Below are 26,977 nucleotides of genomic sequence, written 5' to 3'. Positions count from 1 at the left end.
GGGGACACTGGTGGCACTGGGGACACAGGGTGGGCTCTGCTGGTGGGGCTGCGTGCTCCTCCTCCAGACCGGCCCGCTGCAGAAACGGGGGGATGGAGCCCGCCCGGGGACCGGGGACGGAGAGGGGTCAGCGCTGGGGAGGGGTCAGCGGTGGGGGTCATTGGTGGGGGTCTTTTCTGGGGAGGCTGGTGACGAGGGTCAAAGCTGGGGGGTCAGTGATGGTGGTCAGTGATGGTGGTCAGTGATGGAGACCAGCGATGTGCGGTCAGTGATGGTGGTCAGTGATATGGGGTCAGCGATGGTGGTCAGCGATGGTGGTCAGCAGCAGTGTGGGGGGTCAGTGATGCGGAGTCTCTGCTGGGGGCCAGGGCTGAGGCTGGACAGTGGGGGGGTCCGAGGTTGGGTGCCGGCGATGGGACGGAGCGGATAGGGCAGGGCAGGGCCCGGAGCGGCTGCCGGTGCCGGTGCCGGTGCCGGTGCCGGTGCCGGTGCCGGTGCCGGTGCCCCCCTCGGCCGCGCCGTGCGGAGCGGGGCGCTGCCGCTTTAAGAGCCCGCTGCCCTCACCCAAGATGGCGCCGGCGGGGCCGCCCGTGCCCGCGGGGGCGTGGCCTCGGCGGGTCGCGCGCCCGGCTCGCCCCGCCCCTTCCGCCCGCCCGCCCCGCCGGAGGAGCCGCCGGAGGCGCCGCGGGCACCGGGCCCGGGACGGGCCGGGCCGGAGAGAGCGGGGCCGCAGGTACAGGGACAGGGACAGACCGGAGAGAGCGGGGCCGCGGGCGCAGGTACAGGGACAGGGACAGAGCCGGGCCGGAGAGAGCGGGGCCGCAGGTACAGGGACAGGGACAGGGCGGAGAGAGCGGGGCCGCAGGTGCGGGGACAGGGACAGACCGGAGAGAGCGGGGCCGCAGGTGCGGGGACAGGGACAGACCGGAGAGAGCGGGGCCGGAGAGAGCGGGGCCGCAGGTACAGGGACAGGGCTGGAGAGAGCGGGGCCGCAGGTGCGGGGACAGGGACAGAGCCGGGCCGGAGAGAGCGGGGCCGCAGGTGCGGGGACAGGGCGGAGAGAGCGGGGCCGCAGGTGCGGGGACAGGGACAGGGCGGAGAGAGCGGGGCCGCAGGTGCGGGGACAGAGATGCGGGGACAGGGCCGGGCCCGGGGCAGGGCCGGGGGATGCTCAGAGGACGGCAGCGCAGCCTCTTCCTCTCCCGGTGTGTGCGGCCGGGCCCTGGTGGGGAGGAACGCGGCCGCCGCACCGGGAGCTTGGGCAGAAGGTGGTGGTGGAAGCTCGGGGGAGTGCCGGAATGCGGGGTTGTGGATCCCCGCGTCGGGCAGGGACGTGCCCGTGACTGACAGGAGTCAGTGACTTCCAACTGCCAGGGGGCAGGGCCAGGTGGGCTATTGGGAAGGAATTCTCCCCTGGGAGGGTGGGCAGGCCCTGGCACAGGGTGCCCAGAGCAGCTGGGGCTGCCCCTGGATCCCTGGCAGTGCCCAAGGTCAGGCTGGATGGGGCTTGGAGCAGCCTGGGACAGTGGGAGGTGTCCCTGCCATGGCAGGGGTGGGATGGGATGGGCTTTGAGGTCCCTCCCACCCCAAACCCTTCTGTGGCTCCGTGAGTCCGTGTGTGAAGTGCCAGCAGCCCCCCTGCTCCAGGTGCAGGGCTGACCCTGCTCCACAGCTCAGCCTGGGAAGGGCCCTGTGTCCTGGCTGGGCTTCCTTGCCTGAAACCCTCTTTCTCTTCCAGCAGCTCCAGGAAGTGCCAGAGTGGAGGCAGGAGCAGCTGATCCTTGGGAGAGGTACTGACACAGCTTGTTGGATGGATAAATGACCCTCTGGAATGGTCGCTGACCTCTCCGTGGGGGAATGCCGGTGCCGGGGGCAGAGAACGGGATGGGGCAGCACGGGGATGGGATTCCCTCCTGTGTGTCACTGCTGCAGTGCACAGGGATAGAGCTGGGGTCCCTCTGGGTCTGTTTGGGTGCTCAAGGGAAACTTGCCTCTGAAGGAGCCTCCAGGAATAGGCAGGGTGAGAAATAGAGCAGCTGGAATTTGGGAATCCTGGGATACTGTGTGTTCCCAGCCTCTCGGTGCTGTGAGCTTTGGGTCGTCCAGGCTTTAAAGCCTTCCTTAATCTTGGAGCTTGTTCCTCAGGTTTTTGCAGCCAGAATGAAATGAATGATTCAGCTTTTTACATCTGTTCAGAGCAGGTGTTTGTGGAATGCACACTTTGGGATTTTCCAGGTGTTGGTGGTTCTGTTCCAGGCTCAGGGGTCTGTGGGACAGGGCTGGGAGCACCCAGAGGCCGTGGAGGCGTGGCTGGCAGACAGTGCTGCTCCTCTGACTCCCTTTGTTCCCACAGGGACTCAAAAACAGGATTGTTTTTGTTTCCAAGTGCTGCGTGGATGGTGCTTGTGTAGAATAGAGAATTGTTTTTAATTCTTTGGGATGCAGCAGCCAAATCATCTTCTGGCTGTGCTGGGCTGCCCCCTCTGGAGTGGCCCCCACCCTCTGCACAGGGCAGGGAATGGGCTGGGGTGTGTGACCAAACTTGGCTGCGCCAAAATGTCTTTTGAGGTTTGGATTTGGTTTGCCCAGGATTCTGTGGCATTGCCACTGAGGATTATTCTCCAGGAGCTGAAGTGGCTTGGGAGCAGCTCCCAGACAAAAGTGGGATGTTTACTGGAGCTCTCTTGTACCTGCCTCTTATGCTTTACTGTGCCCACTTTGGAAATCTCCTTTGGTCTCTGAGTGGACTCGGAGCTCACACTCTTCAGCTGCCTGAACACTCAGAGGTTGGAAAATCACTGTGGGCCCTAAAATTCCAGAGCTCATTCCTCTGCCCTGTTTGTAGCAGGTTCTTGGGAAGCTGTGCCAGAGGTGCTTTTCCTTTCCCATGTCCCTCTGTGTACAGCTGTGCTGCTGCTCCCTGCTCTTGGCAACTCCTGTGCCTTTCAGACAGGGTAATGCTGAAGGAAAGATCTGATTTTCATCTCAGCACTTTCCTTGGTCCTTCTCCAGCATTATTTGTTCCATCCCATTTGGCCCGGGTTGTTTTTTGTTTAAAAAAACCCTAAGAAGCCACAAAGCTGGCAGTTGGGTGAGAAATGGGTCCACAGTGTGGATATTTCAGGCATCCTCAAGGATTCGTGTGTGCAGTGGCCCCGCAGATGGAGGGGCTGCAGCCCCTTGGCTCTCAAGGAGCACCTGCTTCTTCTGCTCCTGTGCCTTGCATCCACCTTCACTCCCCCTTCCCCAAATCCCAGATGATTTGTTTCCCTCTGTCACAGTCCCTCATTTTCTTCTTCCATCCTTGTTGTGGAAGGTGGCACCAGCTGTGTCTCCAGCTGGATGTGGCTGCTGGTAAAGGAAGGCAAATTGGCCCCCAAATTCCTCACCTGGAGCATGTTCACAGAGTTCATCCATGCAGTATCCCACGTCCTTTGGGTGTTCTGGGAGTCAGCCAGGATGTCTGCAGCCCCAGGCTGCCCAGACAGGTGAGGGCTGGCACTGACTGACCTTGCCGTGGTCTGGTCACGGACTCATCCAGCAGGTTTGTCCAGCAGCTGGGATTCAGGTGTGAGTGGTTCTGTGCATCAGGCTTTTAATTGTTCCCTCTGGGATAACAACCCACTCGTGGTGGTGCAGCACAGCCTCACGTGCCAGTGCTTGTGAGGGACTGTGAGCCCTGGTTTTACAGATCACGGAATGCTTTGGGTTGGAAGGGACCTTAAAGCCCATCCAGTGCCACCCCCTGCCGGGGACAGGGGCTCCAGGTTGCTCCAAGCCCCATCCAGCCTGGCCTTGGGCACTGCCAGGGATCCAGGGGCAGCCCCAGCTGCTCTGGGCACCCTGTGCCAGGGCCTGCCCACCCTCCCAGGGAACAATTCCTTCCCAATATCCCATCCAGCCCTGCTCTCTGGCAGTTTTAAGCCACCATTCCTTGCTCTCCATGGATGAATATGTGTTTTAGTTGGAACAAGGATGGTACAGTTGTCCCTGGAGCTTGGGAAGAGGAGCAAGCCTGGCTCAGCACTTTGGTCTGTCAGAGCAACTGGTGGCATTTTGGGGTGGGATACTTCCATCATATCCCTGATTTTCTTCTTAATAGTCCCTTTTCGTCTTCATGGCTTTTCCTGCTGAGTATTTGGACCCAGAAATGTCCCAGTTTGTGCTGTTGCTGGGTGGAAGGTGAGGTTGGAATGTGTGTCCTGGTTTGGGAGGAGGTTGGAACCATCCCTGGAAATTCAATGAGTCTGGAGAGTGACTCCAGTGCTGCTGTGCCAGCCTGTTCTGCCTCAGTGCTGTGGGGTTCAGAGCTGCTGCGCTGTGACCCAGCACTTCCAAAGGCCTGGCTTTATTCCTCCCTTCTTCAGGCACTTCTGTTTGTTTCTTAACCATCAACAAGGAAGGAGAGTTTGTAGTTCCGGTCAAGGAGGTGCCTGTGAGTGGAATGAGATCCTGTGGTTCGATAAAAATGTATAAAATCATCTCCTTGTCGTGTGCTGAGCAGCTGGGATGGATTTTGTGGAGAGGGGGGCTTGGAAAGGTACCTGGTACCTGGTGTGCTCAGCTGTAATTCCCCCTGCAGTTGGTAGCAGCTCCGGGTCATCCATGTGGCTCCCCAGAGGCTCAGTAGCAGCCCTGCCCTGGGCTCTGGCTCTCCTCCCCTGACCCTCTCCCTTGCCTCAGGGAGGCTTTCCCAGGCTGTTCTCTCCTAGGATTTTATACAAGTTGGGTGTTTTATGATCTCTTTGTGCCTGAAAATCTCCTGTTAAACCTCCTGTAGCCCATATTTCAGTATTTTGGGGATTTTCGACCTTGCTGAGCAAGAGGCAGGGCTCAGATCTCCCCAAAATGAGTCTGGATCTGGTTCCATGTGGTGCTGTTTGGATTTTGGGGTGTGCTGAGAAGTGTCCCCTAGAAAGAACACCACAAGGAAGGTGTTCTGCTGGAAGAGATCCAGTGCTGGGCGTTCACAAAGCGTGGAATGACAGGTTTACAGTGGGGACTTGATGCAAGCGTGGCACTAAACTGGACTGTAAAATATAATTGGAAGTATCTGTTGAAGTCTTGCTGTTGTAGCCATTATTAAAACAATAAAGGGAGGAAGGAAAGGAAAATGGGGAAAAAGAGATAATGTTTGAGCTGAGATGATATTTTATCAGTGGTTATTTGGTTTGTTTTTTGTTTTTTTTTTTGTCTGGCACAGTTTTGGGCATCAGCTTTCTCTGTTAGATCTGTAACAGCAGATCCTTTTTCCTTTTGAATTCCAGGAAAATAACTAAACATAGCAGATATGGGAAGAATGGGATAAGTGTAAGGCATGTGATCCGAAGGTGTGGATCATCTGTGTTGGTGAACGGACGGTGTGCCACTCCAGGAGGGACATTTATAACCTGGAAAGTGGAAATGAGCTTACAAAATACTACAGAACAAAGCCACAAACCAGTAACTCCCTTATTTGGGAAGTAGAGAGTTATCTTACTTGTTGTCCAGAGCAGCTGGGGCTGCCCCTGGATCCCTGGCAGTGTCCAAGGCCAGGTTGGATTGGGCTTGGAGGAGCCTGGGACAGTGGAAGGTGTCCCTGCCCAGGGCACAGAGACGAACTTTCAGGTCGCTTCCCACCCCAGGCATTCTGGAATTCCGTGGTTCTGGGTACTGACATCTTCTCACTTTGCATCCAGGCCATTTCCCAGCTGCTTCTGTGGCGGATGTGCCAGGGCTGTTCTCACACACTGCTGTGAACTGGGGTGAATCTGTGGGGCTGCACCCTCGGGACCCTGTCCCAGAGAGAGGATGGAGAGAGGTCCTGAAGCCACTTTAATGCCATCTGGGAGCCCCTGAGCCCACTTCTCCTCAGCACGGACCTTGGCTGTGCTCCTTGAGCACAGGCTGTGGACACCTCTCTTGGAAATTCATCCAAGGAGCAGCCTAACCCTGTAAGCAAACCAGGGCCTGTAGGGATGTCCTGCTCCCCAGAGCTCTCCTGGGGAAGGAGCTGGCCAAGGGGACACCTGTGGTTGTGACCCGGTTTAAGACTAGACATTTTGGCAGGAGGTGCCTTTGGAGCCTTCATCCAAGACTCCGGTGTTTTCAGGACGGAAGCAGTGCCGGATCAGCTCCGTGATGAAAACCAGCCCTGTTTATTCCGGCTGTTTCCCTCTGGGTCATGTGTTAGTCACACTCCTCCCGTGTGCCCGAGGGCTGGCGGGGCGGGCTGGCAGCTGGGTGGGTGGTGTGGACACCTGGGAGTCATCACTTCCCAGCCACACAGGTATGTTGGGAAAACAGGGTGATGCTGCTGCACGGAGCTGTGACACTGTCTTGGATTCCCAAAGAGGCTGGGAACGGTGGAGAAGCTGTTGTTGTGTTTCAGTATGGACACTGCTGTAAATAACTGGATCTAGTCTGGAAAATACAGTTCAGATTCCAGTAGCAACCTCCCCTCAACTGGTCACAAACTACCTGTGCATCTGGTCTTGGGCATTTTCGTGTTGTAGTCAAAACATTAAGCAAAAAGAAAAGAAGCTGGAAGTAGTTGTGAGGAAGCTCCTGGGAAGAGGTGGCTGGACTGAGATTGTGGCTTTTTAAGTGAGAGCTAAAATGGTAATGACAGAAAGTTTAGGAGGAAAAAAAAGAGGTTTTGCGGTGAGACCAATGGATGGGGCAGATAGCAGTGAGTAACCAAGACATGTTCCTAACTGAGCTGTGATGTACCAGTGCTCCCAGCTCAGCTGGATTTGGCTAAACAACGTTTATTTTGGCTTTTGGGGGACTGGTGCTGGTTCTGAACAGGGCTGGCAGTGCCTTTGGGCACATCTGTGTGCTCACCTTGGTCTGTACCTGCTGCTGGAGCAGTTGCTGGGGTGGTTTTGGGATGGGGATGTTGCTGTTTGCCTCCATTTGGGTATTCCAGTGTCGGAGGGGCTCTGTGGAATGGTGGATTATTCCGGAGGAGGTGGGACTGGTGTGGATGTGAGGCCGTGGGCTCTGTGTGTCTGTGCATCCCGGGGTGGCAGTGAGTCAATCCCACAGCACCCTGTGTCAGCCCCGTGCCTGGGAAACCCAAACTGGCACAGGATTCATGCGCTGCTCTCTGCCGTGACCTGGTGACGGGTGCCAGCCCCTGTAACCCTGCTGGAGGGATGTCAGAGCAGAGCCTGAGGTATTGGCTCCCGGGCCTGTGTGAGTGCACGTCAGAGAGCAGCGAAGGAGCCCCGACCAAGCCCTAAAACAATGCAAGTCTTTGTGTTCAGCCTGTGTTGGTAGGATTCCCAGTTTCTCTCAAACCTCCTATTGTTCAGGCTGGCGTGGCCGGGCAGCCCTGGCCCCACACAAGCAGCATTCCCGGGATGTGTTTGTCTTTGCTGGAGCAGCTGCCGAGGGCGAGAGGCTGCCTGGAGAGGTCAGCCTTGTGCCGGGTCCAGCACAGCTCTGCGCCACTGGCTCGGGAGGGACAGCTGCTCCAGGATCCTGCTCCTGCACTGCTGGGAGCACCAGAGTCCTCCTTGGCCACCCCGAGAATGGAGCTGCCACGGAATCTTGGAGTGCTTTGGGTTGGAAGAGACCTTAGAGACCATCTACTGCCATGGGCAGGGACACCTTCCGCTATCCCAGGGTGCTCCAAGCCCCATCCAACCTGGTCTTGAATATTCCAGGGATCTGGGGGCAGCCACAGCTTCTCTGGGCACCCTGTGCCAGGCCCTCATCACCCTCACAGGGAGGAATTCCTTCCCAGTATCCCATCTGTCCCTGCCCTCTGCTGGGGTGCAGCCAGTCCCCCTTGTCCTGTCACTCCAGGCCTGTGTAAATTTGGTGTAGTTTCCTCTCTACCGAAGCAGAGGCTGGTTGTGGTCCCTTCAGACAGCACAGGGAGCTGGAGGAGAGAATGGCTTGGAAAAATAACATTGTCTTGGAACTGCCTGTGGCAAATCATCGGCTCTTTTGTCACAGCATGAGGACACAGGGCTGGCCCCTCCCTGGGCTATTGATTTGGCAGCAGAGCTGTGCATGAGGCTTCTCAGTCCAACTCCTCCTGCAGAGGTTTCCGTGTTTGGAGGGTTGGAATACAGCAAAATCCAAACCACCTCCCTCAGTTCACACAGAGATGGAGTTTCACCCTCATGGAGTCCCTTCCTCTGCTCAGGATGGGAAATGTGGGGATTTTTTGGTGTTGGTGGGAGCCTGTAGAGTGATGATGTTGCCCAGAGAGGTTGTGGACTCCCTGTCCCTGGAGGTGTTCCAGGCTGGATGGAGCTTGGAGCAACCTGGAAGAGTGGAAGGTGTCCCTGCCCCTTGGGCTTTAAGGTCCCTTCCAACCCAAAGCATTCCAGGACTGAAAGGCTGGCTCTGCTGGCTCCCAGGAGTATTGACCCAACAGCCAAATGCTACATTTTTTTCTCTTTTACTTTCCTTTTTTTCCCAGCTACAATTGGCTCATTCTGCATTTTTTTCCTAGTTTGTACACCAGTGGATCTGGTACTTGTGGGAAGGGATGTGCCGCAGAACCATGTGGGGCTGGGGGGAAGGAGAGCCCTGAGTTGTTAAAGCTCAGCTTAGATTTGCTGATCTCTAAAAAGCGCCCATTCTTGTGATCCAGGGTTTTGGGTTCCCAGAGGAAACAGCCACCAGGTGGTAAGCGGGCTCCTTCCCGCAGTGGGAGCGACTCCAGAGGTGGCTGGTTGGGATTGCTGCCTGCTCCTGGCGGGGCTCTCCTGGTGCCGTGTCCGTGCTGCTGGAGCTGGGGTCGAGCCTCTCCTCTGACGGGGAGGGAAAAATGCTGTGGGAGCTTTTTCTGTGCTCTGACTGGGAAAGCCTCGAGCCTTTGGCTGGAAGGGCTGCTCCGAGCGTGGCAGTGCTCTCGGAGTCCCGGGCCCATTCCCTGGTGCCACGGTGGCACTGGGACAGGTGTTATGGTGAGACTGAGGGAGCCCGTCTGCTGGGTGACACCGAAGCCTGGAACTGAGAGAAAACCTTGGAATGCTTGGGTTTTGGATTGGAAATCGCAGCGAGGGCTGATCATCCCGGCAGGATGGCAGCGAGGCTCTGGCTTCCTGCTGCCAGCCCTGTCATCTGAGTCACTTCCAGGCGGTGTCGTGGGGACCCTGCCGGGTTCTGCTTTGCTGCTTCCCTTTCTCTGAGTGCCCTGGGGAACACCAGGACGGAGTAGAAGGGCGCAGGAGGTGGATGGGAGCCGCTGGAGGAGGTGGATGGGAGCTGCTGGAGGAGGATGGCATCGCACGGGCGCTGGGGACACCGGGAGCCCTGGGGTATGTACGTGTGCTCCGGGGCCTCTGGCAGTGCCGCGGCCTGTGCAAGGAGGCAGCTGGACAACTGGGGTAAAGGAACAACCAGAAAAGCATGAAAACAGTCTAGTTTTTATTTTATTTTGTTTTATTCCTTCTGCCTGGGAAAGCATCGCTTACCTGTAGAGGGAGTGTTTTGGTAAGAAAAAGTGTCTGAAACCTGTGTCTCTGGGGCTGCCAGGAGAAGTGACCACGGAGGTAGCCTCCTGTGTGTCCTTCTTGTGCTGCCGGCTGTTCCCTGGGCTCTGCTGTGGCTGGAAGGTGCTGTGTTTGCTGCCGTGGTTTTGAGTTTTAAAGCTGTAAATGAGAAGCAGCTCGGGGCGGGACTGGGGGGAGCAGGAGGTGCCGTTGCTCCGGTTTCTGCTCCTCCAGCAGGGACTCCGGCTGCCCAGGCTGCAGGACCCGATGCTTTCTGTGCAAAGCAGAGAGGTTTGGATGGAATGTTGGGGAGAAGTTGTTCCCTGGGAGGGTGGGCAGGCCCTGGCACAGGGTGCCCAGAGCAGCTGGGGCTGCCCCTGGATCCCTGGCAGTGCCCAAGGCCAGGCTGGACATTGGGGCTTGGAGCAGCCTGGGACAGTGGGAGGTGTCCCTGCCCGTGGCAGGGGTGGGATGGGATGAGCTTTAAGATCCCTCCCAACCCAAACCACTCTGGGATTCTACAAGTGCAGAGATATTTTAACCCCATATCCCACATATTTACACACGCAGAGTCTTATTGGAAAATCCCTGTAAAACCATGTTATGCTGCAAACGAGCCCCGAGACACGCGAGCACAGTTCCCTTAATTCTCTGCCAGGCTCGATGGGCCATCCCTGCCTCCTGGGCTGGGAGCTGGATCCACTGAGCTCCCTGGAAGCAGTTCACTGGAGGAGCACCACAGCACTTTAATGCCATTTAATTACTTTCATTGTTAGCTGGCAAATGCTAACTTTGAATTCCTGGGTTTCTCCAGGCCACGCTGTCTGTGTGCTCCCAGGGCGTGCAGCTGCTCATGTGCCTTCCCAAGCACACAGCTCCCCTCAGCTTCATCTTTTCCAGGATCTTCTGCAACAGTTTAATGAGAAAACACCGCTTACAAGTGAAGGAACATGGTGTTCCACAGTGTAAGGCTCAGCAAAGAGCGCCCTGTGCAGTGCCAAAACTTTTTCTGTGTGCTGTGGTGGCTTTTTCTGTGTAATAAGGAAGAGTTTTCTGCAGAGTGTGTAATTCAGCCTGTTGGGAAGTGCTGGCTGGCGTTTTCCTTTCCTGGAGTAGGGCTGAGCTGGGTAGTTGGTTTCTCTCTTAATTCTCTGGAAAAAAGTGCACATGGCCAGCAGGGAGTCCAGGTGGGCAACCTGGCCTGGATCAAGAGCAGTGTGACCAGTAGGACCAGGGCAGTGCTTGTCCCTCTATGCTGGCAGCTCGTTATCCAAAATCCAGTTTGAGCCCTTTTCCAGTGGATTGATGAGGAGAGGATGGATGTAGGATCCCTGTTAGGGAAGGACTCTCCTCTTGGGTGGGCAGTGGTTGCTGAACTTGTTCTTTGAGCCCCATTTCTGCCATGTTTGTGGCTCCCCAGGTGGGTTCAGAAGCTGTACTGGGACCTGCTCTTTGTTTCTGGCATGTGACACTACGAAATCTAGTGCAAGAGAATTGTAAAGCTGTTCCAAAACCTTGGAATTCCAGCCTGAGCTTCAGGTGACAGCACTGCACTCACCCTTCCCGTGGGAAGAGCAGTGCAGCCTCTGGGTCTCCAGGGTCAGGTGTCAGTCCAGTTGGGTTAGAAAATGAGTTTTCCTGCTTGTGCTCTAAAAAGCTTCTCTTTGCCCCCAGGTTTGGAAGCTCTGGCCATGGATCAGAAGGGCTATCGTCGGGGCAGCTTCCAGAGCGCCACCAGCGATGAGGATATGCTGGAAATCGCTGGAGCATCCATGGATTTCTCCATGGCAGACGACGACCCGCCGCTCGACAGGGAGATGGGAGGTAACACCCACAAGCTCTCCCCCCTTGCTGTTTTTCCTGATGGCTGTGGTTAGGGTTTCATGGTAATATTTGCTGTGTGGATCCTGCTGGCCTCTGCCCGGGCTGGGTCTGGTGTTCCCTGGCACCAGGGTGAAGAGTTTGCAGGATTCTGTGCTGGATTGCATCCCCGTCCGTGTGGCTCCTGGGCTGTGACATGGAGCACATCCTCTGGCTTCAGGAGAGTCCTTCCTGGGGTTTTCCAAAGTAGCTGCTTCCAAAGAGAAGAGCTGGCAGTGGCAGGAGGGAGGGCTGTGAGTGCCGTGGAAGGGCAGCACTGAGCCGTTCCTGGGGGGCTGTGATATGTCCCCTCCTTCCCCTCCTTCCCCTCCCTTCTTCCTTATCTGTAATTTTGGAGGTTTTCTGTCATGGAGAGAATTTCACAGTGTGGCAGCATGGAGGGATTTGGTGCTTCCCCTGCCACCCCTTGTCTGGCCAGAGGGTCTGCTCCTCCTCCTTGAGTCTGAGCTGTGGAATTCATGGAGAAGGGATGAATCCACATGGATCTGCTGAGCTCTGGGGAGTGGTTGCCCTGGGTGAGGCTCTCTCTGTTGACAGGGTGCTCCAGTCCTCAGGGAGGTGACACTAAAGTAAAAGAGGAAATTTTAAAGGGGGAAGAGCTCCTTGCCCAAGCGTCAGTTTCAGTTCTCCCTGGGAACTTCCCCTGCTGACTTCAGATGTTTGCTGGCAGATGTTTGGGTGCCAGGTGTGAAACCTGAAGCTGTGGGATTTAGCAGTGATGGATTTATTCTGCATCTTAAATTAAAAACGAAATTAAAAATTGAAGTGGGAGCCTTGAGCTGGCTCATCTCCCCTGCTTTCTTCACCCGCCTTCCTCCTTGACCTCAGACAGAACCCGGAGCTTTTATCAGTGAGACCAAAGTCCAAGTGGGGAGGGTGCAGAGGTTCAGCCTCCCAGACAATTTGTGAGTGACAAGTTATCACCAGCAAATTGGAGCCCGAGGAGCTTAATCACCAGCCCCTTTGAGCTCTGTGTGCGTTGAATAAGGGCCAGATAAAGGCTGCTTGTGGGGCTGTCGCTGGGAGAGCCTTTGAAGTCTGGCTGTGCCCAGAGGACAAAAGGAAAATCCAGTGCCTGCCTGCTGGAAAGACAGTGAGCATGGGAGTTACCCAGCAAGGAAAATGTCAGCGGGTGGGAAAAGAAAGGGGTTTGTCTGTCAGTGCAGCAGTGACTGACCCACCGCTGTCAGGAGGCTGTTGTTAAATGTGTTCTCCTGTGCTGCATCGTGACTTGGGACAGAGCTTTGGGAATGGGCTGCAGAGCAGGGAGTGTGCCAGGCTGGGGTGCCAGGAGCAGGTTGGACGGGGCTTGGAGCCACCTGGGATAGTGGAAGGTGTCCCTGCCCATGGTGGGGGGTGGAATGGGATGGTCATTAAGGTCCCTTCTGCCCCAGGCCCCTCTGTGACTCCATGAGCTGAGGTCGGAGTGCCTGGGCTACCCCAAAGCCTGATCTCGGGTGTTTGTGAGCACAAACAGGATTTATTTAGCAGCAGGTGTTTTCCCAGCTCTCTGCAGCTCCCAGTCTGCAGCACAGCAAACTGGTGTTAGTCCTGGGGAATCCCTTCTTGCAGAGAAAATGTCCCGGGTGCTGCTGAAGTGGCTCCACTCGATGCTCTGGGATTCCCCATCCCTATGTCCCTCCTGCGAGCCTGACCCTCTCCTCGCTCCGGTCCTGCCCCCCGGGGGGTGCAGGGGCTGGCTCTGGTGGCACTGTCCCCCCTCGGTGTGTGCAGGGGCTGGCTCTGGTGGCACTGTCCCCTCGGTGTGTGCAGGGGCTGGCTCTGGTGGCACTGTCCCCCCTGATGTGTGCAGGGGCTGGCTCTGGTGACGGTGCCGGTGACGCCAGGAGTGGGGAGGGCTCAGTGGAGCCCGGAGGAGGAGGAGGATGCCCGGAGTGCCGCTGTGAGCCCCGGGAATGGCCCCCTGAGCCCGGCCATGGCACCGACCCGCCCCCGGAGCTGCTCCTGCGGGATGGGGAGCGGCTGAGCCCGGGAGCGGCTGAGCCAGGGCGAGGAGACCCTTCCGGGGAGGAGAAGGAGATGTGAGCCGAGGGGAGTGTGTGCCTGTGTCCATGTGCCCGGCACGCTGTGGGGCTGCTGGCAGCGGCTCCGGGGCCGGGATGAGGGTGCTGGGTCAGGCTGGGTGGGCTGCAGGGGTTCTGGTGTGTAATGGGTGTTTGTTTGCTGTCTCTCCCCTGCGAGCCCCCGCTTTGCTGGGATTTGCTGGAGCAGGGAAGCAGCGGCGGAGCTCTCCAGGTGCAGGACAGTCAGCAAACGCTGTGGCTTTGCAGGGTGGCACATGGCACAGCACCAAGTGCAGCCTGGTTTTCCTGAGCCCGGCAGGGCCTGAAGTGGGGCATTAATTGACCCCTTCTGGGGGTGATCAAAACACTGAGAAATCTCTGTTTGAAATGAGCTGTAACAGGGGTGCTTTCCACTCGCTGTGTCGGGCATGGAATTTGGCTTGGAGATCTGGACGTTACAATCAGGGAGATCTGTGCAATCATCTTGGATATGTTTTGGCAGGGCATCACTGAGCTCATTTTCCTCCTTTATTCCTATCTGGGAATCCTAGGATCTTTGATTTGCAGCAAGCTGAGGCAGGAAATATGATCTTTATAAATATTTATGGCTGTCAGCCATTTTATAGTTCTGGATTACCCCTGGAAAAAATATAAAGATGTTTTCTCATCATCTGTCAAATGAACAATCGTGTGTGGCTGGAGGCCTCAGGATTCTCCTTTGGGAATAGAAATGCTGGTGCTGTAGGATGGCAGGCTGGGCTGAGCAGGGATCCTGGGGAGCAGGATCAGGCTCCAAACTGCACCTGCCTGGTCTGGAGACCACAGGGGCTGTGCCTGGGGGACTGCGGGTGCCGTCAGGGTCTTGCTGGGGGCACCAGGACTTGGAGCCCCTCTGTCATTGCAGCTCTGTGCTTGCTCTGTGCCTCAGGGTCTGGTTCCTGGTGCTCCATGACAAGCTTTGAGCTGGGAGAGGGTTCCCAGGACAGCTCAAAGTCGCTGGTCTGGGCAGTTATTCCAGGAGAGTGAGCATGGAATGTGCCTGATCTCATCTTCTTGCAGCAAATGCTTCTCAGGGTGTTCTATTAGTTTGGTCGAGCTCTCCTTCATTAATACTTTTCTTTAGAACAGCTGTATCTTTTATCTTTAGGAAAGATTATGGTAGATAGGCCAAAAAAAAAGACAAGGAATAACCAGTGAGATGCTGCTGCCTGCAGCACGGAGACAGGAATGGTTGGGGTGCTTCTGGGAGAGGTGGTCATTCCTGGGGGAGCAAACCCAGCTCCTGCTCTGGGCTGCAGGTGGGACTTGCTCAGGTGACTGGGATGAGGCCTCTGTTTGTTCCTGGGGTAGCTCTTGTGTCCTTGGAGCAGCACCAGCCCGGTGGCAGGAGGAGTTCCAGGCACTTCAGTGTTCCCCATGCTCCACCTGCTCCTGTTGTGGTCAGGATGGTTTATTCAAGGAGATTCTGATCCATCAGATTGAGGGAACAGCATCTAGGATTTCCAGTGGGGATATTTTAGTGGGGAAGTCTCTGGAAGCCCTGATACTAATTCTGTATTTCCAAGCTTCTGGTCTCAGAAATGCTGTTAAAACCAGAGATCCCTCATGGAAAACGTGCCCCGTTTTCCTCCCAGTGCAGCTGGGGCTCACGGCCTGTGTACTCAGCATTTGGAAGAGCTTTGGAGAACTCCACCTTTTTTTGTCCCAAGTGAAGCGAGGAGCTGTTTTAAGTGGGTTATTTTGTGGTGGTTGTCAGTTCTGTACATGACTCATCTTGTTTTCCTGCAGCTGTGGCAGTCTGGGAGATGGGCTTGGGAAGACTTCACAGCTCTTTTCCCTTCCTGCCTCAGATGATGGGGCAGAGGGCAGCTCTTTGAATTCCTTATTTTTCCCATCTGGAGACACCTTTGCCCCCGTGATATCTGCAAGCTAAATATGCTCAGGTATCAACCATTATCCTTCTGCCAGGGACTTTTAACCCTCCTCTTCCCCTCACCTTTCAGTTTTGACTGGATTTTGGGTTTTGCTCATCTGTTTTTCCCTCTGGATGGTTGCAAACACATATTGTCTTCCAGAGCCAGAATTTTGGGAATGTACACCCAAGCTGAGCATCGTTTTCCATGGGCTGGAGCAGGTTAAACAGGAGGCCCAGTGGTTTGGCTAAATTCTCACCTGAGGAGGCTGCAAGTCCCAGTTTGGTGTTTTCCCCAGCCCCCACTTGATACCACTTTTTGCTTTCCAGGCCCCACTGGATGCTTTGCTTTCCCTGTTTCCCTCCTCCCATCCATGCCTTCCTGCCCATCCTGCTCTCATCCTTGCCACATCCACCTGGTTCACCCTTCAGCTCTGTTGGAAGTCCTAAATATTCCTTTTCTCCTCTCCCTCTCCCATCTGCTTGCCTCAAACAGCAAAATATCCTTGTGGCACGTCCTGGATTTAGGGAGAAGTCACCATTTATATGCTGGTGGTGATTTACTTTGGTTTGAACCCCCAGTCTCCAGGTGAGCTGCTGAAGCTGGGAAGGGCACAGATCACCTGGGAACATGTGCCTGTGCTGTTCAGCTCAGGGGACACCTCAGTAGCTCTTTATTTCCACTGAAATCTCCAGTTTTCCTCCTAAATGAGTTTTGGTTTTTTATAAAAAGAGGGGAAACTGAGAAATGCTCAATTTTCCCCCTTCCTTCCCCACCAGGCTTTTCCTCGTATAATGGAGGAGGGATGAACGGCACGAGCACCATGATGGATTTCCTGGAGGAGCCTCTTCCTGGCGTGGGCACCTACGAAGATTTTAACACGATAGACTGGGTGCGAGAGAAGTCCAGGGATCGGGACAGGCACAGGGAGGTAAAAACTTCTGCTCCTCCTCTCTGGCTCTGAGTGCAGGATAAGGAATGTGTGACTCTTGCTGGGGTAGGGAGGCACTTCCTAGAGACCCCTGGGATGGAGGGACGGCCCTTAGGATGGGAGCTGAGGGTTCTGTTTGAGGAAAAGGAGCTCTGGATCCAACGTGTTGCAGTTCATTGGTTGCTGCTTCTCTTCGGAGGGCTTTGATTTGTTTGCAGTGGGGCCTTTGGAGCACAAAACCAGCCTGGTTTCCTGCTCTCACAGTTGCACTGGTGAATGGTGCTCTTTCTGTGGGGATTTTGTGCTTGAGAAGACTGAATGCAATTCTTCCAGAACTCCTTCCCAGTACTTCACCGCTCTGCAATTAAAGGAATCTGCTCAGAATGCAAGGGGGGCTTTAGCTGAAATACCCATGTCCCCAGCCTGCTCCTGCCTTGCTGGCAGCACTCTTGCAGGGTGGTGACTGAACTCAACTTGTCTATTTGTTTGCCAACATATTCTTTATTTTTTTCCCTGAGTGTCACAAAACAACTTGTGTCTTACTGACAGAGCCCAGGCAGAACACAGACCCTGCACAAATACAGGAAATAAATAGAATGCCCCAGTCTGGGTGAGTGCAGATCCAGCCAAGGGGACAGAATTCCAGAGAAAAACCCAACCAACGCTCATCCAGGCAGAAAGGATTCTTCTTGCATGTATTCCTCATTTTGGGGTGTTAGTTGTGTCCATCAATGTGCCTTTTTATCTGGGAATAATAGTGGTGAGCTGGAATGTTTCCCTTTGGAGAGCCAGCCAGGCACACAACGGCTGTTCTGTCACCCTTTGTCTGCCTGTCAGGAGCAGTGAGACTGACAGCCCTCAGCCATCCTGGGGCATCTGGGACAGGGCTGAGTCCCACTCCCCACTGCCACCAGTGCCTGCTTCCCAGCTGGACCGTTCCTCTCTGCTGGCATTAAATCTGCGACCCCCTCATGTCCGTTTCCTTGGGACTCTGGCACAGGGTGCCCAGAGCAGCTGTGCCTGCCCCATCCCTGCAAGTGTTCCAGTCCAGGTGGGACGGGGCTTGAAGCAGCCTGGGATAGTGGAAGGTGTCCCTGCCCATGGCAGGGGGTGGGACTGGGTGATCTTTAAGGTCCCTTCCCACCCAACCCCTTCTGGGATTCCGTGATCCTTGATCCATTCTCCTGCGCCTCCCGCCCAGTGCTGCACCAGCTGTAGGAGCAGCCACTGTCAGATGATTTACTCTCCCCCCTCAAAGCAGAGTGACAGTGTCCCCAAGTAGTTTTGGAGCATTCACACCACAGTGGATCAGAGTCCTCATGGATTTCTGTTTCTTTCTGCAAACCCTTTCCCAGATCACCAACAGAAGCAAAGAGTCCACCTGGGCACTGCTGCACAGCGTGAGTGATGCCTTCTCTGGCTGGCTCTTGATGCTCCTCATTGGTTTGTTGGCAGGTGAGAGCAAACCTCCAGGTAAAGCCAATTCCTGCACTGCAGCATCAGGATCCATTCATCCCCAAGGCCTGGCAGGTCCCTGGAGCAGCGGGATTTGGGAGTGAGGACACCAAGGGCTCTGCTGCTGCCTTTTAATTCACGGGGAGTTATTTTAAAGTGCTTTGAGGCTGTGTTTGTGCAAAACCAAAATACAAAACTGATGCTCACAAGTGTTCTGGACACTGCTCTGGCTCTGTTGCTGGTACAGAACTCTGAAATAAATAAAAAACATTCATTAAAGCAGAGCTGATCAAAATGCTGGGAATGTCTATGCCGAATGCTCCTCGTGGGTACTGAAGGGATTAATGCCAGGGGTTGCCAGCAGGAGTTTCTTGCTTTTAGGGGGTTTTTCCTTCTATACTTAGATATAAGAAGTGAGAGGTGTTGCTTGGAAGTCAGGTGTCTTTCAGAATTCAGCTGGCTGAGACCTTTTAAATTACTTAGGAGCAAACTTTGGCCCCAGGGCAGCAGGAATAAATCACTTGGATACAAATCTTCCCGATAGGAAGCAGCAAGCATCTGTCATGAGGGATGGAGTGAAATCCTCTGTTAATGTTTACCCAGGAAGGCCAGTTGGACATTAACTGGGGGATTTGCTGAATGTTTATTGCAGCCTCTGGAGCTTGTACTGCCACTTGCTCCTGTGGATCAGAGGTCCCTGGCCTCTGCCTCCTTGTTGTGGGGGTTTTGGTCACAAAAGTGACTTGAAGATTCCTCCTAAAACCTGCCTTCCCTTCTGTGCTGGCTCTGCTTGCCTTGTTTTGTTTGGCACAGTTGTAACTTTCCCCTCCTTTATTTTTCTTTTTTTAAATTAGGGTTGGAAATGTTTTCTCCAAATTCAGAGTTATTCCTGTCACAGTGTCGGTGGTGTTGGTGCAGCTCCTGCATCCTGGTGACACACTTTGTCTGAGTCCCCCAGGAATGTGGGACATCCCTCTCTGCCCTCACTGCTGCTGTGCTGCATTTAACAAACAGTTATTGAGAAGAATTAATTGCTGGTGATGCGGGGGGGTTGAACACAGCCTCTGAAATATCATCAGCCACGCTCTGTTTCCTGACCTGCTCTTTTCAATATATTGAAATTATTCCAAAATTAGGCAAATCCTCTGGTTTAGCTCTCCATAGTTGTAGACAGAGCACCACACTGCTCTGTGTGTTGGGAGGTGAGTCAGAAATTGGTGGGGCAGACTGTGACCGTCAGGTGTTTGAGTCTGTTCATTAAATTATTTGGGTTTTTTTCCCTTTACAACTAGGTTCCTTGGCGGGTCTGATCGACATCTCTGCCCACTGGATGACGGATCTGAAGGAAGGAGTTTGTTTGGCAGGGTTCTGGTTCAACCATGAGCACTGCTGCTGGAAGTCCAACACCACTTTCACCGACAGGGACAAGTGTCCCGAGTGGAAGAGCTGGTCCCAGCTCATCCTTGGCCATGGAGAGGTGATGTGTGCCCAGAACTGGTTTTGCTGCTGAATTCCCTGTTTGCCCAGCCTGTATCATCCCTGGGGTGATGGGATGTAGATGCCAGGAGTCCAAGCTCTGGGTGGTTCAGTGGTTCATCGCTGGGGTCCTCAAGGGGTGTCAATAAACAAATGTTTTGGGTGTTGTCCTTGGGGGGGATGGGGTGAGGCAAAACACTGCTCCCCTTGCAGGTGCAGCGTGTCCCTGCTGTGTCCAGGGTGTGCTGTTGGAGGGTGTTTTGCCCATGAGCGTTTTGGGGGAATGCCATGATTGGTAACCCAGCGAATGGAGCCTGTCCTTGAAACCTCAGACTTAGGGCAGGTCTCTCCATTTCTAGCTGATGACTCTGGGATGACCTGCTCATTCCTGGTGCTCACTTCAGTGCCCAGGTTTGCTGTGGTTTCAGTTGAAACCATCTGATTTGGGCAATTTTCTCTGCGTTTCAGGGGGCCTTTGCGTATATCCTCAACTATTTCATGTACGTTATCTGGGCCTTGATGTTCTCCCTCCTTGCTGTGCTCCTTGTGAAGGGCTTTGCTCCCTATGCCTGTGGCTCAGGGATCCCAGAGGTGAGTGAGAACGAGAGGGGGTTGTTTTTCACGTGGGGTAGGGATCCACCATCCAAAATTTCCATGTACATGCTATGGAATAATTTCTCCCACTTTAGATGATGGCTTAATACGTCGGTGTTTTTCCAGGCTGTTGCTGAAACACGTCTAGTACTAAAGTCTCCATGCAGTCCCTTGAAAAAATCAGATGTTTTGGCGTTGCTGCAGGAGGCACTGCTTAGGTGTTCCTCCAGCAGGGGTAGTGGCCTGAGGGAAGGACTCGATGGCTGCTTCTGCCTTTGCATGGAGAGAGATCTTTATGGACTCTCTCACTTTTGATAGCTCAGGGGGACTCTGAAAGCTCTAGGGAAGGGCAGGATTGGGAATGCCCAGTAAACCAGGAGCTCTGACCAGGGCTTGAATGAAAGCCTGTAGAGCTTTGTGTGCTTGACTTCCAGATCAAAACTATCTTAAGTGGTTTCATCATTAGAGGCTACCTGGGCAAGTGGACGCTGGTCATCAAAACCATCACCCTCGTGCTGGCCGTGTCCTCGGGGCTGAGCCTGGGCAAGGAGGGGCCCCTGGTCCACGTCGCCTGCTGCTGTGGGAACATCCTGTGCCACCTCTTCACCAAGTACCGCAAGAACGAGGCCAAGCGCAGGGAGGTGCGTGGGGACACCGGCCTGGGGAGGGCGAGCGGGGCTGGGGCTCTGGGGCTGAGGCTGCAGGGTTCTGTTCTGGGGTAAATGGTTCTGTTTTGGCGTGTTCTGGTGTGCCAGTGTTGGCCAGTTTACCTTCTGCTGAACCAAACCGGGCAGAATCCTCTGGGTGAGCTGGCAGGGTTTGGGGGGCCCCACAGCACCTCCAGTTACACTGTGGACACTGCTGGGACACAGGGGCAGTGTGAGATGGGAAAAGTCGGGGTGTTGTGGGAGGTGAAATTGCTGCCGTTGTGTTGTGCTGATGCTTTACCTAAGGTGGATCACCTGGAACAGCAGAGGAAGTTGCCAGCTTTGCCACTTTGCTGGTTTGGTGCTGGGACTGTTGAAATGCTAACACTGATTTTTTTTGGAGCTCCTTCTTAGGGAATTGGCTCACTCCACTTTTTCCCTGCTGTCTTAAAGCAGGTCAAACGTGGCTGACTGTGCTGTAGATAAATGTTGTACAAATTTAAGTGAAGACAAACCAAAAACGGGGGATGTTTGGGAGGGCTGAGCAGTCTGAGTGCCTCTGTGTGTCCCTCAGGTGCTGTCAGCAGCGGCTGCCGCCGGCGTGTCCGTGGCTTTTGGAGCTCCCATCGGAGGAGTGCTCTTCAGCCTGGAGGAGGTAACCTTGGAATGCTGCTTTAGAGCAGACCTTACCCTGTGGGTTAAAAACACAGCCCGTGGAGAAACTCCTCCTGGTGTCCAGCCTGAAGCTCCCCTGGCACAGCTTGAGGCCATTTTCCCTTGTCCACTCTCCTGACAGCTGTGTCCCAGGGTACCTGGGAACAAACTTCTCTGGTTTATCAATCCTCTTTTCTTCCCAAGGACCACCTAATCCTTAATCTGCTGATCTAGATTTGAAAGGATCATTGCTGTTTAGCTCAGGGGAGTACCAGGATGGATTTCAGAGGAGGGCAGGGATGGATTTGCTCAGCTGGGCAGTAGTTGGTGGCGGTGATGGCAAGTGCTGCTGTTTGGTACTTTGGACCTTGCAGAGCCACAGAATTCTCTGCATTCAGCTCGTGGCTGATGTGTAACAGCTTTTATTACCTGAGTGAGTCGCTCCAGGGGTCACGGAGGGCACGTGCTGCAGTGGAAGTGTGCAGGCCAGGGCCCATCCCAGGCGCTGCAATCCCCATTGAACCGCAGCTCCACACCAAGCCTGGGGTGCTTGGCTGGAGAGCAGGGAATGAGCACATGGATCTCTGTCCTGGCTTTACTCCCTGCACTGGGGTCGTGCTAAGTGGTCCAGTGACCAAAGGTGCTTTGTTCTTCCCTTCAGGTGAGTTACTACTTCCCCCTGAAGACCCTCTGGCGCTCCTTCTTCGCCGCGCTGGTCGCTGCCTTCACCTTGCGCTCCATCAACCCCTTCGGCAACAGCCGCCTCGTGCTCTTCTACGTGGAGTTCCACATGCCATGGCATCTGCTGGAGCTGGTGCCCTTCATCCTGCTGGGAATATTTGGTGGGCTCTGGGGAGCTTTCTTCATCCGCAGCAACATCGCCTGGTGCAGGCGGCGCAAGACGACGCGGCTGGGCAAGTACCCGGTGCTGGAGGTGTTTGTGGTGACGGCCATCACGGCCATCCTGGCCTTCCCCAACGAGTACACCAGGATGAGCACCAGTGAGCTGATTTCGGAGCTCTTCAACGACTGTGGGATTTTGGACTCGTCCCAGCTCTGCGAGTACGTGAATGATTTCAACAGCACCAAGGGGGACGATCTGCCCGACCGCGCCGCCGGCCCCGGCGTGTACACGGCCATGTGGCAGCTGGCACTGGCCCTCATCATGAAGGTCTTCATCACCATCTTCACCTTTGGCATGAAGGTGAGGGTTGCCTGTAAAGCAGCTCATGTTCTTCCCATGCTCTGCAGGGCCCGCAGAGTTTTGTTTCCTCCCTAAGCAGACCTGTGTCCCCCCAGGCTCTGTCAGAAGGAGACAGACTGCAGTTGTTTGTCCTGCTGCTCGTACCTGAGGGCAGTAAAAATCCTCCAGCCTGAGTGTGGGCACCAAATGCAGTCACAAAACTGGTGCCTCAGGGCTCCACATCCTGTTTTCTAGACACAGAATGCTCCTAAATTGTCCTGCCTCAAGCTTTTTTGATAAATATGTGATTTAGATGCAACAGCTAATTGCAAAGCAATCAGTGTCTTAATTTGTAAATGCTTAATTGGAGCTGTTCCTTGCTCAGATGGTCTGGAAGTTGTTTGGTGCAGCATCTGGAGCTGCAGGCGTAGTTCCCAGGTGTGAGCTTTCCTGCAGTGGATGGAGCTGATGGATAGTTCTTATGGCCCAGCTCACTGCAGGGGCATTGGACTAGATGACTTCTCAAATGTCCCTTCCAGCTCAGCCCCAGCAAAGCCTCTGCCTCCCTCTGGTCGGAGGTTCCATCACTGCTCTGCGCCGTGCCGGGGCTCTGGTGCTCACTGACCCTGTTCCCACAGGTGCCCTCGGGGCTCTTCATCCCCAGCATGGCCGTGGGGGCCATCGCGGGCCGGCTGCTGGGGGTGGCCGTGGAGCAGTTGGCCTTCTACCACCACGACTGGGCCATCTTCAGCGGCTGGTGCAGCCAGGGGGCCGACTGCATCACCCCCGGCCTCTACGCCATGGTGGGCGCCGCCGCCTGTCTGGGTAAGCTGGGGCTGGGCTGGGGCTGGGCTGGGGCTGGGCTGGCCACATGAAGAGGGGTGTGGTGGGTGAATGGTTGGACCCCCTGATCTCAGAGGTCCTTCCCAGCCTTAATCATTGAAGCAAGGAACGGTTTGGGCTGGAAGGGACCTTAAAGATGATCTCGTTCCACGCCGTAGCGACTCTGTGGCTGAAGAGCTGTGGTTGTGGCCGGCCATCAGAGCTGGTGTCACCTCAAGAACCCCAGGAAAGGCTGTAATAGAAGGTGCCATGTGCTCCTTGTCCTGGTGGTGTTCTTTTGCCATCCCCAGCCTGGTGCTGGGCACGGCAGGCTGCAGTGGGGAACTCCTGAGTGGGAACCAGAACAGTTGAGGCTGCCCAGGAACTTCAATTTTCCTGTGGGGTTTTAATTAATTTTACTTCCCGTTCTGGCCTTAAATCTTGTGATGCAATTCTGCTTCTAAGTGCTCTGTTTTCTCGTAACACTTCTTCCTCTTGGCTGAGTTGGAGAGACTGGGTGCATGTGACTGAACTTCACTTTCACAATTTCCAGTCTCCTCATCCATGGAATAATATGTTTAACTCCTAAGGGACTACTTTACCAGGAGAAACTCTCCTCTAAAAACGTGCCACCAAACCCCATCTTTGGCCTTTTTGGAGGGGATACACCTTGTTTGAGCAACCCAATCCAGTGGAAGGTGTCCTTGCCTGTGGCAGGGGTTGGAATGAGATAGGCTTGAAGGTTCCTTCAAACCCAGACCCTTCTGGGATTGTTTGTATGGAAGATAAATGCACTTTGACTTCATTAATGGTTCTGTTTGCTGCTGGGCAGCACTGAAGGGCCAGTGTCCCTTTAGGGAATGGGTATGGGAGCAAAACTCCTGTAAAATACTTGGGAGTAGCTCTGGGACTTGAATCTCGAGAACATAATTAAAACATGCCAAGACAAAACCACGCAGAGACCTGGGGCTCCATCCCAGGGCTGGTGCTGTGGCAGGGACCGAGGTTTCAGTGCTGCTCTGATTGTGCTGGACGGGGCAGTCCAGCTGTGCTGGCAGCAGCCCCTCTCCAGAGGTGGGCACTGCTGTGACACGGTCCCAGAGTGACCTGAGGCGCGCTGTGTTGGCAGGGGGCGTGACCCGCATGACCGTGTCGCTGGTGGTCATCATGTTCGAGCTCACCGGGGGGCTGGAGTACATCGTGCCCCTGATGGCCGCAGCCATGACCAGCAAGTGGGTGGCCGATGCCATCGGCCGGGAGGGCATCTACGACGCCCACATCCGCCTGAACGGATACCCCTTCCTGGAGGCCAAGGAGGAGTTCTCGCACAAGACGCGGGCCATGGACGTGATGCGGCCGCGCAAGAACGACCCTCCCCTGACGGTCATCACGCAGGACAGCATGACCGTGGAGGACGTGGAGACCATCGTCACCAAAACCACCTACAGCGGCTACCCCGTGGTGGTGTCCCGGGCGTCCCAGCGCCTGGTCGGGTTTGTCCTCCGGAGAGACCTCATCATTTCCATTGGTAAGAGGGCACGCTGCCCACGTGGCTGTGCTGGCATTGGTAGTGCCAGCTGTCCCCGACTGAGGAGGCCACACGCCCTGCTGCTGGTGGCTGGGCCAGCATCCCTGAGCAGTGTGGGCTCTGCTAGCAGCGGAGGTGAAGGACAGGGTGGCTTGTCACAGGATCGTGGCATCATTGAGGTTGGAAAAGCCCTCCAGGATCATCGAGTCCAACCTGATCCTCACCTTGTCACCAGCCCAGAGCACTGAGTGCCACATCCAGGTGTTCCTAGGACACCTCCAGGGATGGGGACTCCAAACCTCCCTGGGCAGCCCCTGCTGATGTTAGTGAGCTTTCCTGTGAAGAAATTCCTCCTGGTGTCCAACCTGAGCCTCCCCTGGCACAGCCTGAGGCTGTGTCCTCTTGTCCTGTCACTGGTTGCCTGGGGCAATACGGAATAAAATACAGGAACGAGTGCATTAGGATATCGTGTGCATTGCCTGCCTCCTGTGGTACCACCATGTGTTCCTGCACTTGTGTTCCTTGGAATCTCCAGGGATTCATCCAGAGTGGTCCTGTCCCCAAGCTGTGCACACTGAGGCACAGGATGGGATTTGGGTTTTCATGATCAAATATCCCAAATATTCTGAAGTGTTCTGAATATCCAGCCTGGTGTTTGGGCTGCCAGACCTGCCCCTTCCCAGGAGGTCTTGGAATGCTGGTTATCAGATTGCAGCGTGGCAGGTACCCACAGTGCCTGTGTGTGCACTGCTCTGCAGCTCTGAGGGATGGCCAGTACTTGACTTGTTTTCCATTCCTGACCCTGATGACGTCCACGGAGCCTGTGCCAGTCGTTAAGTGCTTTGAAATAGTCCTTTAACTGCTCTGCATGGGACCCAAATCAGTGACTCATAAAAGTACAGAGCATTTTATTTACCTCCTCTAAAAACTGGGAAGTTAAAAGTTCTCCAGACCTTGTATTTACCTGGCCAGAGCACAATGAGGTGCAACAGCCTCAGCTTTGGGCAAAGCATGTGCTGATCCCGCCCCTGCAGTGGAACTTTGGAGATCCTGGAGGTTGTGCCAGGTAAAGGAGTGACAGGACAAGACCCGAAGTTGTGCCAGGTGAGGTTTAGGTTGGATATTGGGGAAAATTTTTTCATGGAAAGGGTTGTCCAGCCCTGGCCCTCCACAGGTGGTGGAGTCCCCATCCCTGGAAGTGTTCAGGAAACACGTGGGTGTGGCACTGGAGGACATGGCTTAGTGGTGACCATGGTGGTGGTGCTGGTGGACAGTTGGACTTGATAGTCTTAAAGGTCTTTTCCAACCTTAATGATTCCATGATTCTCTTGGAAGAAAGGCTGGAAACTCATCACACCCTCCTGGGGTGGGAACAGCTCTGGTGAAGGGAAGGAAAGGACTCCTAAGGCCATTAAATGTGGGCAGAGGAAAGGGAATGCTCTTCTGTTTGGAAAGGGAAAGGAGTGCTGATATTCAATCAAATACTTTCCAGAAAACGCCCGGAAGAAGCAGGATGGGATCGTGAGCACCTCAGTTATTTGTTTCACTGACTACTGTCCCCCCCTGCCTCCGAGCTCCCCGTCTGTGCTGAAACTCAGGAGCATCCTGGACCTCAGTCCCTTCACGGTGACGGACGAGACGCCCATGGAAATCGTGGTGGACATATTCCGCAAGCTGGGGCTGCGCCAGTGCCTGGTCACTCACAACGGGTGAGAGCCCTGGGAGCCCGGGGCAGAGCCTCCTCTGTGCCCAGCAAAGGGGGCGGCACTGGGATCCCTCTGGGGCGGGATGCGGGGCCGCTTCTGCCCTGGCCGGGGTGGTTGTGGCAGCCCAGCTCCAAGCCCCAGTGTCCAACCTGGCCTGGGACTCTTCCAGGGATCCAGGGGCAGCCAGAGCTTCTCTGGGAGCCTCTGCCAGGGCCTGCCCGCCCTCAAAGGGTGTCATACTTTCTGTGGGGTGTCACTTTGGATCCCAAAAGACTCTTCAGCACCTGCAAGGGGCTCGAGTGGCCCTGCCGGGGTCCCTCCTGAGGGTGCACTAAAATCGTGTTTTGTTTTCCAGGAAGCTGCTGGGGATCATTACCAAAAAGGATGTACTAAAGCACATTGCACAGATGGCCAACCAGGACCCCAACTCCATCCTCTTCAACTAGAGGCAGACTGTAGGGATTGTGTGTCACACACACCTGGAACTTTCTAGCCCATCCTGGGTAGACTTTCCTATTTTTACTGAGACCACAGAACTGTTTCCAGCGTTTTCCTCCATGGAGTGAAGATATTTTTTTTTTTTTCTACCAGATAACCAATTGCACTACGGAATCTGTGGAACATGATCTTCTTTTTAGAAGAAAAAAAAGAGACTTTATTTACGTTGCTTTTGTGAAGTTGCATTGGAAAGATTCCATGAAGGAGTAAAAGCAGAATGTTAGAGAA

At 54.9% G+C, this 26,977-nt stretch overlaps 1 protein-coding gene across 6 annotated transcripts; it reads left to right on the top strand.

Annotated features, from left to right (window-relative positions):
- Positions 1 to 1,729: 1,729 nt before the first annotated feature.
- LOC121670274 (H(+)/Cl(-) exchange transporter 5) lies at positions 1,730 to 26,977 on the top strand. Of its 6 annotated transcripts, none has more exons than XM_042040229.1 (13): positions 1,730 to 1,790; positions 11,112 to 11,261; positions 16,035 to 16,186; positions 17,542 to 17,641; positions 18,934 to 19,118; positions 19,586 to 19,708; positions 20,146 to 20,352; positions 20,933 to 21,013; positions 21,674 to 22,216; positions 22,834 to 23,020; positions 24,147 to 24,545; positions 26,038 to 26,254; positions 26,607 to 26,977. In XM_042040229.1, the coding sequence occupies exons 2-13, from the start codon at positions 11,129 to 11,131 to the stop codon at positions 26,695 to 26,697; spliced, it is 2,418 nt and encodes an 805-aa protein (XP_041896163.1). In that variant the 5' UTR covers positions 1,730 to 1,790; positions 11,112 to 11,128; the 3' UTR covers positions 26,698 to 26,977. The 6 variants fall into 6 exon arrangements, with proteins under 6 accessions (XP_041896163.1, XP_041896158.1, XP_041896157.1 ...); XM_042040224.1 differs by lacking the exon at positions 1,730 to 1,790 and adding an exon at positions 9,124 to 9,263; XM_042040223.1 differs by lacking the exon at positions 1,730 to 1,790 and adding an exon at positions 9,917 to 10,402.

This window comes from Corvus kubaryi, unplaced genomic scaffold (genome assembly GCF_017639235.1).
Source record: "Corvus kubaryi isolate FWS band 111438036 unplaced genomic scaffold, C.kubaryi_AGA036_p1.0 37395, whole genome shotgun sequence".
NCBI lineage: Eukaryota > Metazoa > Chordata > Aves > Passeriformes > Corvidae > Corvus > Corvus kubaryi.
Note: the sequence above shows the minus strand (reverse complement) of the source record. Positions and strands in the feature narration are given on the sequence as shown.

What these genes read in the sequence shown, in the direction of transcription:
- LOC121670274 (XM_042040223.1), top strand. Translation starts at nt 10,291, where the DNA reads ATGTGCCTTCCCAAGCACACAGCTCCCCTCAGCTTCATCTTTTCCAGG. An exon ending in GCTCGACAGGGAGATGGGAG is followed by an intron (nt 11,262 to 16,034) that starts GTAACACCCACA and finishes CTTCCCCACCAG; the next exon opens with GCTTTTCCTCGTATAATGGA. An exon ending in TCTTCACCTTTGGCATGAAG is followed by an intron (nt 22,217 to 22,833) that starts GTGAGGGTTGCC and finishes CTGTTCCCACAG; the next exon opens with GTGCCCTCGGGGCTCTTCAT.